This window comes from Gracilinanus agilis, chromosome 6 (genome assembly GCF_016433145.1).
Source record: "Gracilinanus agilis isolate LMUSP501 chromosome 6, AgileGrace, whole genome shotgun sequence".
In the NCBI taxonomy this organism is placed as follows: domain Eukaryota; kingdom Metazoa; phylum Chordata; class Mammalia; order Didelphimorphia; family Didelphidae; genus Gracilinanus; species Gracilinanus agilis.
Window position 1 is genome coordinate 29,278,477 of NC_058135.1, and position 15,222 is coordinate 29,293,698.

The 15,222-nt window shown below is 37.4% G+C and overlaps 1 protein-coding gene across 1 annotated transcript in view; it reads right to left on the reverse strand.

The window, feature by feature from the left end:
* Nucleotides 1-9,871: 9,871 nt before the first annotated feature.
* The window catches only part of PARM1 (prostate androgen-regulated mucin-like protein 1), a 145,454-nt gene continuing 140,103 nt past the window's right edge, over nt 9,872-15,222 (reverse strand). The window contains exons 3-4 of the mRNA XM_044681594.1: nt 10,670-10,709; nt 9,872-9,956 (exon numbers count right to left, since the gene is read on the reverse strand). Of these exons, the coding sequence (XP_044537529.1) occupies nt 9,872-9,956; nt 10,670-10,709 (125 nt within the window). The remainder of the gene's footprint in view (nt 9,957-10,669; nt 10,710-15,222) is intronic.

The window sequence follows — 15,222 nt, forward strand, 5'->3', positions numbered from 1 at the left end:
TCTCCTTCTCTCTTTGTCTCTGTCTCTCTCTATTCCTCTCTTTCTCTCTTTCCCTCCCTTTCCTGCTCTCTCTGTCTCTCTCCCTATATATACACACACACACATATATATTGCTGGGCCACAGCTAAAGACAATTCCTTACAGAGTCAAATTTCCTGTGGTTGTTTTATACATAAGTAAACTTAATTTTGATAAGAACACAGCAATCTGAGTCAGCTTCTGTGATAAACTATGAAACTGGCACAGAGGACGCCACAGTATAAATGCCATAAGTTTAAATTACTTCTGTGTATTAGTTCCTTGGTGGAAGAGTGGTAAGGGTAGGCAATGGGGGTCAAGTGACTTGCCCAAGGTCACATAGCTGGGAAGTGTCTGAGTATGGTGAACTCTTAATTGCATAAAACATATCCTTTATCTGAATTGCCTTAAGAAAAGTGTGCTGGAGATACAAGATTTTTCATCTGGATTTCTGCCTGACCAAGAATTAAGCCTATAAATCTACCTTACTATTACAAGCAGAGTTTATGGTTATGGTATGGCCATTTTCTGACCACACATATTCTTGAAAATTACTTATACCACTTGTTTGCTTCATCCCAATTCACCATTTGCAAGTCATCATTGGTAAAATTTTATAGCGTTTAAAGGTACATATAACTACTGTATATCCCTCAGTCACCTTTTGTGTAACCTATGATTCTGAATTCACTTTAATACTACGAAGATTTAACTTTAGAAAGAGAGATAACTCTATTACTGAAGCCATGCTCTTTATTGACACAGATTATAAGCATCCTGTGAATTTATAGATGGTCTGCAGGAGTTATTATGGCCACAAAATTCATCACCCTGGGGCTAACTCAGTGATCAATGTATCCAATCTTAGCAAGGCTGGTCCTTGGACAGCTGACATATAGTCTGCTACTATTGATCATCAAGAAATGGCTAACTTTTTTTTAAAGAAATCTAAAAATGAAAACACAATTTAAGCTTTTTCCTTGGTGATTCAAGATCATTATTTTGAGCATCAATTATTGTCATGTGTTTTGAGTCTTACAAAGCAAGTCAAAGCAACTCAAACATTTGTGAAGTCAAATAAGCAAGTGTTTATTAAGGATTGAGCATTTATAGACCCATTTGGATTTTAAGACAACCCTGTGGGATATGTACTATGGTTATTATTATTCCCACTTTATAGATTATTTAACTGAGACTCTGAGAGGTCTGGTGACTTGGCCATGGTCATATTTACTACTTATGTTCACCTAAGTTTCTCTGGATTCCAGACTAATCTCTTTCCATCTTCTCTGGATTCTTAGCCCCTCTACCACACTGCCCATCACTGTTAATAGAAATGTATACAGCTCTTTATGAGCAACTAAGTGATATGAATAAATTCTTTACCCCTAAGCCATAGCTCCAGACTTCCTTATTTTTGGGGGGGTTAGTATTTCTTTTGTTTCCTCTCAACATTTTAATGTAGGTGTCTCTTACGGTCTTCTAAGACTATCTTTGGTCCTCTTCTTTTACTTATTTTTTAATTATAAATTTTTATCTTTTTTCCAGACTATATGTTGGTATACTTTTAAGTAGTTGTTTCTTGACATTTTGTTATCCATATTCCTTTTCTCCCTCCTATCCCCTTCCCCTTCCCCAAGATGGGTGGTAATATGATATAGGCACACATATTTCAATGTTCATCATGTTGTGAAAGAAGACACATGTCACTTATGGAATCATGTCCAAAGGACCATAAAGCTATGATCCAGCAATACCACTACTAGGTCTATATTCCAAAAAGATCAAAGATTGGGGAAAAGGACCTATTTGTACAAAAAATATTTATAGCAGCTCTTTTTGTGGTGGCAAACTTAGAAACTGAAGGATTGTCCATTAATTGGATAATGACTGAACAAGTTGCTCTATATGATTGCAATGGAATGCTATTGTGCCATAAGAAATGACAAACAGGATGATCACAAAAAAAACCTGGAAAGACCTAAGTCGTGAAGTGATGCAAAGTGAAGCGAGCAGAACCAGGAAATCTCTGTGCACAGCAATAAAGTGCAATGATCAATTGTAAATTACTTAATTATTATCAACAGGTCAAGGATGCAGGACAACTTTAAGGGACTAATAATGAAAAAGGTATAAAAGAAACTAATGGAGTCTGTCTGAATGCAGTTCGAAGCATATTATTCTTCATTTTAAATTCCTCCATAAATGTTTCTGTTCTCTTCTTTTAAAAGTAATCTAGCTATCCATCTACACAAATATATGTAATATATTATAAATACATGTGCATACATATAGATTTGTGTATACACACATAATTTATTTTATTTTTATTTCTATATCACTGCCATTTTAAATTATGTCCCTGCCTCGTCCCATATGCAAAGAATTATTCTAACATAGATTTAAAAAGAAAGAGAAAAAAAGAACTGTAAAACTAACCAACACATTGACTGTAAAGTATTTTGCAGCTTTCTACAGCCATAGAATTCCTCTTCCAATCTATGTAATGAAAGAAGTGTTCTTTTCTCTATTCTTCTCTTGAATGAACTTGGTCATTATAATTATACATTGTTCAGTTTCTTCTTGTTATTTTTTTCTATTACATTTTTGTTTTGTAGTTGTTGGATATGTCTATTTCACTCTGCATCAGTTATTATAAGTTTTACCATGTTTCTCTTAATTGTTTATATTGTGGTTACATAAAGTAACAATATTCCATTAAAGTCATGTTGTAGTTTTTGTTTAGTCATTCTTCAATCAATAGTGACCCCTCATCATTTCTAGTTCCTTGCTGTCACAAAAATGCTGCTATGGATATTTTGGCATATATAGGATTTTTGATTCTATGTTTGCCTTTTTTAAGGTATATGCCTCAAAGAGGTCAAAGAGTATGGACATTTTACATGCCTTTTTAAAGCATATGTTCTGAGCCAGTCCTTTGTTAGTTTAGGTTCAATATGAGAATAAAATGAGGCATTGGTATTGATAATTCTAGTTACCAAAAGGGATTTTTTTAGCCATAGCAGGAAAATTATTGTCCAACAAGGATAGATATTGAGAAAATCTGGAGTAGTTTCAGCTGAGTGAAGATCCCTTCACTGAGTTATCTTTTTTTTTTCAGCCAAGCACCAAAGAGAGTTCCTTGGGGCTACTTTTTATTCAGGTTACCAGGAGTGATATCAACCAAGTCTCTGGGATGGTCTCAGTAATCTTCAAAGGAAAAGCTCACCTACTTGCATGGATGCTAGGATATTGCTCCCACTACAGCATAATTCCCATTGGCTTTCTAAAATGATTAGACTGAACCATACCTCTAATAGCAGTGGATCAATGTGCCTTTCTTCTTATAGCCCTTTCAATATTGATGATTGCCAACTTTTAGGAATTGGAAAAAGAAGTGAAACCTTAGAGCTGTTCTAATTTTTATTTCTCTTCTTGCATATGTTTGTGTGTGTGTAGGATGATTTTCCTCTAGCCTAGTTAGTGTAATTCCAGAAAATAAGGAGCTATAACTGAAAGACAAGTGATAATGTGTAAAAATGAAGTGTGAAGATATCCAATTAGCCCTTTCCAAAGTATGAAGAAGTTTTCCTGTGGAAATGGGAAGGGAAGCTGATTATTAGATGGCTAAATATTATTCATATCTCCGTAGACTTCAAAAAAACCAAGTCTGCTAGCAGCTTAGATCTATTAGAAGCAGTTATTCCTTTAAAATAGATGAAGATTCCTTCATGAAATTAGAAGCACTGAAGCTTAGCCATTTGGGATATGCACAATCTTTTGCTTTTCCATTTCTATCAGGGATATTTCTCATACTTCATAAAGATATCACCCTGTGAACATTGCTTGGGCATAGCCATCGACCCAGGGAAATGAAGGTAGCCACCACCAGAGAGGAGACTCAGTGACTGGGGGCTAATAAGAATAATAATTAAAACAAGAATGATGATAATTGGCATTTATATAACACTTTAAGGTTTGCTAAATGCTTTATATTCATGATTTCATTTGAGTCTCACAAAACCTTTGCCTATGTAGCATGATATTATAAAGTAATAAAACCATGTCCCTTTAAAAATACCTTATGGTTTATACTTGTGGAAAAATACAGAACTGTGGACAGCAGCTGTGGAGATAACACTTGTTATTCTACATTCCGTAAGTTGAAAAATGCACTCATCTAGGGACAGGTTATCTGGTTATGGAAACATTCACGTGAGAAAAGCTGTGCCCATCCTTCCTGATATTCAGCTGATCTCAAACTTGACCTTTACTGTGATTGGTTTAAACTATTCTTGCTAATGCTGCAGAATGATGCCTAAAAGCAGTGTATAAAAAGAATACACGTACTCTATTCTATGTGTAGATGATCGTAGTATCTACACAGCTAGTCAAATAGAAAACTTTTTGCTTGATTTCTAGACTCCTGTTTACTCACTGACTGTCCTCAAGGACACACTGAGATTGGTGAGTAATGACCCCTGTGGGTTAATTTCAAATTTAATTCCATGGCATTGTTATTGTTTGATTGAGTCTGACTCTTCACTACTCCATTTGGAGTTTTCTTGGTAAAGATATTGGAGTGGTCTGGCAACTCCTTGTCTATCTCATTTTATACATAAGGAAACTGAGGCAAACAGAATTAAGTGAGTTGTGTAGGATCACACAGCTATAAGTATCTGAGACCAAATGTGAACTCAGGAAGATCTATCCAGTATGCTGCCTAGCTGTCCCAAATTCCATCATATTTTTACCAAACTATGGTCTTCATTGGCAAGGAGTGTGATGCTACATGTACAAGACCCATGGACCCTCAGTGATTGCTCTTTCTTCCTTGCTTCTTCTGTAACTAAAATTCTATTTGAACAGTGATCTGAAGTAATGTGGGAGCCAGAAGACCCTTAGAGATTATCTAGTCCCATTCACCTTCCCTATTTTACAGATGAAGCTTTGAGAGATGGATTCACATATTCTAAGTAATAGTGATAGTAAGTGGTATAGCTGGAATTAGAACTTGGGTTGTCTGCTTCCAAATTCAGGTTCAAACAGCAAAATACCAGTTTAAATTCTTTGTTGTGGGCCTCAATAGCAAGAATGATTTGGATTCAAGATTCTAAGTCTGATGCAAAATATAAAGTTAGGACAGAGGAATTACACCAACCAGGCAAGCACTTAAAACAACTTTAATGGGTATGATAATAATTGGTATGTGGGATTTCTTATGACAAATGTGGTTACAATGACATCAAATATTCAATCAACTTGCCTGCTTATGTTCCACCTTTCAAGGACAGTTTTTCCCACCCCAAGAAAAATAAACCAGTTTTTTATTTGTTTGGTTTGCTCCATCATCCATTACAACCACTGATTTTAAAAGCAAGGTGTGAGTGATACATTCATTTGACAAAGAAGATTAAAGGCAAAGAAGGTGAATTATTGTACAAATTAGCATCTGGTCCAGCTATGATCTTTCCTTTCTTTTGAGAGGAAGAGGATCTAGTCATGCATCTATGTGAGAATGATGAAGGACTAACAGGTGATATGGAATCCAAAGAAATCTCAACAAGGGTTAGGCAGAAGACGGGATGTTCTAGTCTGTAGCTCAACTGTCCTTGGGGCTTAGGTCTCCTTTCTATGCTACTGTGCTCTCCCTGGACTCTGACATGCCACCTAACCACCCATGTTGATCATGTTCCATGAAGCCACATTTCCATCTGAAGCTAGGGACTGGGATTCACTAATGCTGTGAGTGCCCAGCAGTGACATCCCAGCAATCTATTGTATGAGGGCAGGACACAGCCATGATGGCTTTCAGATAATGCCAGGATAAAGCTATGGTTTTGCAACTGGAAGTAGGAACAAGAGATTTATGGATCAGCAAATGAGAAACTTGAATCACATGCGTGCCTACATAATACTTAGTGGTTATAGTCCTTTTCTGCAGAGGCCAAAAGCACATAGCAGATGTGACCTCATTCATCTTCACAATTTGTCTGTGAGGCAGTGGGGGGAGGGAGGAATGGAGATGGGCATTACCTCCATTTTACAGATGAATAAGCAAAGATACGTGGAAGGTGGGCAACTTAAGCAGGGTCACATAGAATATGTCAGAAAAAGCACCTATTTCTCCTGTGTCTCAGAGATCTAGGCAGGCCAGCCCATCTGCCTATTTAATAAACAGCATGACGTCTCATGCTAATGATTCCCTTCACGCTTTGTACTATTTATCACCCAATTGCACTGGCAATGTTCTTTTTCTGGTGAAGAGAAGTTAAAAGCTTGTCTCCCTCAGTCAGTCATATCAATTATCATGGACTGGCTCCATTTCTTTGACAAGATCATTTAAAATACACCAACAGCGATGGAATTGTTTATGATTCAGTCAAGTTTTTCACATGATGACGATAGGGAGAATTATTATTAGGATTTTTATGCAAACCAGTCATTCAGGCTGAGGTCTACCTCTGCCTCCCACTCCCATGGCTGTAACATTCTCCTTTGTGATCAGGATGTCTCAGTCTAAGCAACCAGCTTCCCTGGCTTCCTTCAACTCTCAGCCAAAGGACCACCTTCTGTAAGAGTCTTTTCCAATATCCCTACCAAAGCTAGTGCCTTTCCTCTGTTGACTGTCACCAGCCGCATATCTAGATATTGTTTACATGTTGTCTTACACATTAGATTTGAGTGTCTTGAAAGCAAAGCCCGACTTTTACCTTTCTTTCCTTCCCCAGGCTTTAGCACAGTGCCTAGCACATAGTAGCTGCTTTATAAATGATTATTGACTGACAGCCTGAATACCATTGGGACCCAGCTCAAGACTGGTAAGAAAAAAAGGTACTTCCTGAATCCTATTGACAGATGAATCATCATTGTTTATAGGACTCCACATGGCTATCTCAAGCCTAATGTGTCTAAAACAGAATTCATTATCTTTCCTCTTAAATGTACCCATCTTTTGAATTTCCCTATCACTGTGAAGAACACCATCATCCTTCTGGTCACCTAGGTTCTCAATCTCGTGTCCTTCTTGACTCCTCTCTCAATCACCGCTCCTATCAAATGAATCGCTAAATTCAGTAATTTCTCTTTCTGCATCAACCATGTATATTCCCTTCTCTCCATTTACACAGCCTCCAAACTAATTTAGGCCCTCATCACCTTTCATCTGAGCTATAACCTTGTTATTGGCTTTCCTACTCCAAGTCTTTTCCCACTCCCATTCATTAACCACATAGCTTTCAGAATGATTTTCTTAGACATTTCAAAATGGCTCTCTAAAGCCTTTCAGGCTGATTATACACTTCTCCATTTGACATTTTAACCTCTTTCTAACATGGCCCCTTCCTTACCTTTCCAGTCATGTAACATATAATTTCCCTCCATGTACTCTATGGTTCAACTATTCTGGCCACGTACATTCCATCTCCCACCTTTTTTCAGCCATTACACTGACTTCCATGCCTAGAAAGCTTTCCCTCCTAACCTCCAACTCTCAGAATCCCTTGCTTTCCTTAAGATGTAATTCAAGTGCTTCTTCCTATGGTAGATGTTTTCTGGTTCTATTAGATACTAGTGCTATTTATTGTAAGGCTGACTTCCATCTCTGGATTTATCCAGTATCCCGAGGAGCTAATATCTCTGGGCTAAAATGCTACACGGGACATTTAAGTGAATTTCCTTGTAACAGTCTTGTGTTTCCCAGAGTGGAGTTCCTGTATTTCTTCCCTGTTCCTCAACTGGCCAAGACTTCTGGGAATCGATGTATAAATTGGACATAAAGACAAATGTGAAATAGGCCCTGTCTTCAAGGAACATGCACATTTCATTTAGAACAATGAATATCATTGGATAGGAGAGGCTTGAGAGAAAAGTAGGAGTAGAGAAATAACCAGGAGGAACTATAGCCAGCCCTTTTGTAAAGACACTATGCAAGCTTCATGGCTGATAAGAAATGGGAAAACTATTCAATGTGAGAAGATAAAATGAGGGAAATGATTCGTGTTTTTTTTTTAATCATTAGATAGATGGAGGATAGAGAAATGTTAACTAGAGGCTCTTTGTTTCCTGTTGGCTTTTAATAAAATAATCTCTACCCTCTAATAAGGAGTTCCTGTCCTCTTTATCCCTACTAGCTCTACTAAATAACCTCTAGCAAAGGGTTGTGGTAATGGAACATTCTCTTTTGGCACTCAAGAGGTTAGGGAACAATTCCACTTCTGGACAGTGGTGGGAAGAAGAATGTAGAGTAGGTGTCTGCCCATCGTCATTGCTTAGGGGTGCAGTACAACACGTATGCGAGACCAGGGAGATGGAGGAAAGCCAATACCACAGTGTTCCTGTACATCAAACATAGGTTAGGCTGTAAGCTCCTTGAGAGCAGGAACTGTTTTTTTTTGCCTTCCTTTGTATCTCCAGAACTTAGCATAGTGCCTGGAACAAAGTAGATATTTTAATAAATACTTATTGATGGATTGAAATAATACCTAATTAGGTTTCGCATCTTCTCTGCACTCATCACGGGAGAGGAGGTGATGGCATGTTTAGAAACAGGTACAAAGTATGTTTGTATTGTGCCAAGATATGGACACTTATAAAGGTTGGTATGGTAATAAAAGCTGTAGCAAGGAATAACTAGTATTTAAAATAAATATATTTATTTGTGTTGGCCTCATTTTGCCCAAGTAAGCATTATTCTATCTTGGTTCCATTTTCTTAAAAGGCTGCTGGTATTTAATCAAGTTTCTTATCATGCAGGAAATAAATACATGCCCTGTCTTGTCCATACAGTGAATAAGAGTTCAGGAACTGGGGATGAGTTGATCACACTGTAAATTCCTTATCTAGAAGGACGTGTAGCTGAGAAATTGAAGAAATACCTTCAGAATGTATCTGCAGTTGATGTCTGATTGCTAAAAGACAACTAGGCTATGGTCAGCTACCTCAAGGGTCCATGGAAAGGATTTTGTGGACTCTTTCAGGGAAATGGTAGCCAACAGCATATCCAGAGGTTTCTCTGATACTGTCTTTCCTGAATTTCTCCCCTAACTCTCTTACCCGAATATTCAATCACCCTGAAACACTCCCACAACTCCAGCTGGGCTGGTCCTCCCTCCTGTCTCCCTTTCCTGTCTTGAACTAAGCTCACCTTAAAGAACCCTCACTTGGCCCATGAACATGCTGCAAGCACATGGGCTTTTCCAACAGAAGTTGGCTCTCTTTGGCATCCTTAATCTGAGACACCCTGTGAAGCAGAGAATCAAGGAACACGTCAGGATCTGAAACTCACTTGTTAACTCTGCCCCTAGGCAGCCTCCCTCCTTTCATGCACTTTCTATTTTGATCATTGCTTAATTAGGAGACGAAAGAGCCTGCAACCCTTTCTATAGAGCTGCAGCTGGGATCCACGACCAGATAAACAGAGATTAAAAAGAAATTGCAGAAACATGGCTTTCTGCAGATGAAATATCCTCTCATGATCATTTCCTCTGGCTTTCTTTTAGGGAGATTAAATATGATTTTCCTACATAAAAGCCATCCTTGCTCCCCCAAAAGGACATTTCCTCTCCAAAGCAGTCAAGGTGGTCTGAGCTTCCATATCGTCTCTTTCAGTTGAGATTCAGTTTGGATTCACTTAAAAATGACAGCTTTTTTTTGTTTTGTTTGTTTTTTAAAGAGAAGGGAAGCAGAAACTAGAAGAGAAGAATAATTAAAATAAAAAACAAACAATAAAACCAACAAAACAGGTCACAGGATTGTCACTGAATGCATATCAGGTAATTAGCATTAATGCTACTGAAGAAGCACTTTTAAATTAAAGAACATAATATGTCTTGTCCCATTCTGTGTTCCTCTGTTAGGAGTCATCATAAAGTGGGTTGTTGTAATTGCCCCAGGATCCGTAGTCATGGTCATCCAGTAGCCTTCCGTAGGAAGAATGCCTGGAAGAAAAGGGAGACAAGAGGGTTTGGTTACTTTACTTAGGGGTGGCTCAAATTCCCATCAGTGTAGCTATTCTGGTGAAATTACCATCTACTTCTTTATGACCATCACTGTCCCTATTCCATCCTTAGCAAATATAACCTTCATTATTCTGGTTCTGGTTCTTAATAAATCCTACATTGAGAATCTATCTAGTTTTGGGGCCTTTTTATATTTGAAAGGTTCTGTGGCAGATGAGGTTGCCTATCTGTTATCCATGGCCCTCCATACCTGCCTAGTTTTCTTTTCTGGTCACATATGCCTCTAGAACTACTCATCTGAATCTGTGAGCTGAGCAAATGTAAACCTCTTTGCCAGCTCTTCACATTTCTTTCCCTTATGCCCCTTCCATACCGTCACTGGCTGTTCTCAGATTGGGAATGAAATCTAGATCTTCTACTAGGAAATGAGATCCAGTGAAATAAAGTAGAGCCCCCATAGCCACAGAGAATATATTCTGTGATCTACTGTGAGTAGTTGAAACCATAGATATAAGCAAATATCTACTGACCCCATATATAAAGATATATATGTATGTAATAATAATAATAATATATATATATATATATATATATATATATATATGCTTCCCCCCCTTCTCCTGCCTCTCAGATTTTGTTGCCAATCAAAACAATCCCCATAAAGTAAAAATGGAAACAGAAGAGATTACTACCATTGGGCAGCTGCTAGTACTTTGAGATGACCACTGATAACTAAAACCCCAGAAAATGAAACTGTGGATAAGCGGACTCTACTGTTTTTAAAAAAAAGTTATTGCATGCAGCAATAAGGCTTCTCTTATATCATACAAAATTAGAAGATTAGTGTTGTGACAATGTCCTTTAGCTTGTTTGGCTCCCTAGACTCTTCTGAAGTGCGGAGTAGGTAGATGGCCCAGTGGATGAGTTAGACTTGGAATCAGAAAGACTTGAGTTTAAATTCTGTCTCAGATACTCCTTAGCTGTGGCCCTGGGCAAGATACTTAACCACTCTCTGCCTCAGTATCCTCATTTGTTAAATGGGAATACCACCTACCACCAAGGATTGTTGTGAGGATCAAATGAGATTGTATATGTAAAGTGCTTTGCAAAACTTAAAGTGCATACAGATGTAAGCATTTGCATAAATATTGATTAAATTTCATTTTATTAGATCCAATAGTTTTAGCCAGTAGAGATTTCTTTTTTCTTCCTTTTTTTTAGCTTAGATCTTTACTGAGAAAACCTCTTCTATTAATACAGCTCTACAACTATTCTATTAATACTATTCTACAACTTATAGTTTTAGTGAATTATCTGATTACTGAAAATGTCAACTGACTCACCCAACATCATAAGCAGAATTTGAACTCTGATCATGACTTTGAAAACAATTCTTTATTTAAAAAATCCCAAATCCTACCTTTGGTCTTAGTATAAATTCTCATGACAGAAGAGTGGCGAGAATTAGGCAATATCCAAAGATGGAAATAACACATAAAATTTAGTGTTAGCCAAGAAGGAAAAGTTATTAGGAGTCTGTGTTGAGTTGTAAAGGGGTAAATTGACACACTCTTTTTAGTAATAATGGTTGAATTGACTGGATGATGGTGAAAGGGAGAGAGCCAGAGAGATAGAGAAAATGGGAGGTGGTTAGAGGAATATAAGGAAAGGGTAGTACAGATGCTAAGTATGGCAAGGCATTTGGCAAGGAGCAAAGATTAGGGAGTAAGATGATGCATTACTGAAGCTGGGTTAGTCTGATACAGAGGGCCATGAGAAGTATTCACTTGTCAGGACAATGAGCTATCTGGGTGAGAGCTCTGGAAACAAGTGCTCCAGAGTTCTGGAAACAAGGGCATGGTCTAGATGACAAGGTGGTTGTCAAGGAGATGCCCAGAGATTAAATTAATACAGTATTATAATGTTTGATAAACCCAAGGATATTAGCTTATGGGTTAAGATTTCACTATTTGGAAGGAAAAAACAAAACTACTGGAAAAACATTTAGCTAGAAACTAGACCAACACTTTATACCCCACAATTGGCTTCAAATTTATACAAGACATACATATAAAAGTAATCAAATTAGAGGAGCAGGGAAGGAAATGTCTTTCAATTATGGATAGGGAAAGAGTTCTTGAATCAAGAAGGGACAGAGTGGATCAGTGGAGCTAAAATGGACAACTATGATTACATAAAATTGATTTATTTTTAGGCCTAACAAATCAATGCAATTAAAATCAATGGAAACAATTAATTGGGGAAAATCCTTACAAAAATTTATTTGATAAAGGTCTGTTGTCCAAGTTATACAAACTATTTGTATAATTGCACATTTGTATAATTTCAAATATTTGTATAAATATGTAAGACCAAGAGCCATTTCTCAATTGATAAATAATCAAAGGATGATGAATAGGCAGATCTCAAAAGAAAGGCCAACTATTAATAATCATGTGAAATCATTGACAAAAAGAGAAATGCACATTAAAATATTTCTGAGGTTCATCTCATGCCCATCAGATTTGCAAACAATCAAAAATATAGTCACCACTTTTGGAAAGGATATTGGAGGTCAGGCACCCTAGAGGTTGGCAGAGCTGTGAAATGGTTTAACCATTTTAGTTTAGATCTATACCTCTGACCTTTTCCTCACCACCAAGTCACTCAACTATATATATTTATATATTCTTTGGCTTAGAGATACAAACTACAAGACATATATATACATATATATACATGTATATATATATATATAAATATATATATACACACACACCTCAAAGGGATCAAAGAAAAGGTCTCAAATGCACAAAAATATTTATAGTAGCATTTTTTCTAGAGACAAAATGGATATCCATCAATTGAGGAATGCCTGAATAAATTATGGCATATTAATCTAATGGAATAATATTGTGCTGTAAGAAATGATGAAAGGTACAGATTCCAAAAGATTTGAGAACAATACTATGAACTAATGCAGAGGGAAGAGCAGAATTATGACAATAATTTATATAATGATTATAATATTGCAAAGAAAAACAGTTGGTGAAAGTCTTAAGAACTCTGGTCAAAACAATGATTAGGATTCTAGAAGCCTGAAAATTTAAGTTTAATCAAGTTTCCTATCTCTTAGTAAGTGATAGATTATAAGTGTGGGAAAATTTTTTTTTTTCAGATAGGATTCCCTTTACTGGGTTATGAAGGGTTTTGAATGCGAAACTGAGATTTATAAATTCGATCCTGGATGTGATAGGGATTTATCTACTGGACTTTATTGAGTAGGGAAGAAAGGGTGGTATGATTAGACTTGGGCTTTAAAAAGATTGGTTTGATAATTGAGTTGAAGTTGTATTGGAGTAGGGCAGGGAAACCAGAGGTATGCTGATAAATGTTTAACAATGAGCTCTCTGGTATGAACATGCTTTTAAGTTTAATTTGCATTATTAACATTTCCTTTACCCCTTTAAGTCTAAAGAGCCAACTGAACTAAAAAAAAAAGTCAAGTCTTGAACTACAGTGTTTGTTGATTTCCAGTGTGTAAATGTTCACAATGGAAGTTAAACAAGCAGCTCTTGCTGGCTGGTTCAAGATGGCTCCATCACACCTCTACGAAAGACCAAGCAATAGGAAATAGTCTAAGAGACATGCTGAGGATCCCTACCAACATAATTTCAATGTCAGAAGAGAGAAGGGTCAGTATTTTAGAGATGCTACAAAGGGTGAAATAGACAGGTTTTGGCAATAGTTTGGAGAGTGAGGAGTCAAGACATTTAGGTTGCTAGTCTGGGGGACTGGGAGAATGGTGGCACTCTCAACAGTAATAGGAAAAGGAGAGGATTTGGGAGGAAAATAGCAAGTTCATTTTTGGACATATTGAGTTTAATATGTCTATGGGCCATTTAATTTGATAAGGCCAATAGACTTCAAGATTGTAGGGCAGGAAAAATGTTAGGATTAGATCAGTGGTTCCCAAACTTTTTTGGCCTACTGCCTCCTTTCCAGAAAAAATATTACTTAGCACCCCTGGAAATTAATTTTTAAAAAATTTTAATAGCAATTAATAGGAAAGATAAATGCACCTGTGCCCATCACTGCTCCCTGGATCGCTACAGCACTCACCAGGGGGCGGTAGCGCCCACTTTGGGAATCACTGGATTAGATGAAGAGAGCATGGTATTTTCAAGAAACTGAGTCAAGTTTGAGGTGTGTTAATAATTATAATAGATTTAGAATGAAAGGGACTTTAGGAGTCTTAGCATCCAACTTTTTCCTTTGAGGAAATCAAAGTTTGGAGAGATCAAGATATTTAACTTTTGTCAGATAGAAAACAGCAAAGCCAAAATTTGAAACCAGATCCTTCAACTATAAGTCCAGGCTTCTATTTACTATTGATATTTCTAGAGACTCACTATGATAGAGTGGTTAGTGAGCTGTTCTTGATTTTAATTTCTGCCTCTGATATACTATATTATCATTAGGTGACCATTTAACCCAAGCAATTTTCTAAATTTCTAGTTCAGTGATGGTGAATCCATGGCATATGTGCCAAAAGGGCCTGCAGAGCCCTCTCTACAACCTGCTTGCCAGAGCTTGTTACTAGAAAGCCAGAGGGACTTGGGGTGTGGAGCTGTACCCCTCTCCATCTCCATGTACCTGAGGACATTCCTCACTTCCCCTACCCCTCTGCCAAGAAGACCAATGGGAGTGTTTCCTCTCTCCTCTGTTTGAGGTAAGATGGGAGGGAACAAGGGGTCAAGGTGGGGGGGGGCAGGGACTGGCATTCAGTCTCTGGGGGGCGAGACAGGACATGGCACTTGGTCTCTGAAAGTTTTACCATCCAATTTAGAATTATACCCCAGGTCTTTAAAAGACTTCCTGCCCTTTCATCCAGCAATACCACTACTAGATTTGTACCCTAAAGAGATAATAATGAAAAATGTTTGTACAAAAATATTCGTAGCCATGTTCTTTCTGGTGGCAAAAAATTGTTAAATGAAGGGGTGTCCCTCAATTGGGGAATGGATGAACAAATTGTGGTATATGTTGGTGATGGAATACTATTGTGCTGAAAGGAATGATGCACTGGAGGAATTCCATGTGAACTGGAAAGACCTCCATGAACTGATGCAAAGTGAAATCAGCAGAACCAAGAGAACATTGTACACAGAGACTGAAACATTGTGGAATGATCAAATGTAATCAACTTTGCTACTAATAGCAATGTAATGATCCAGGACAATCC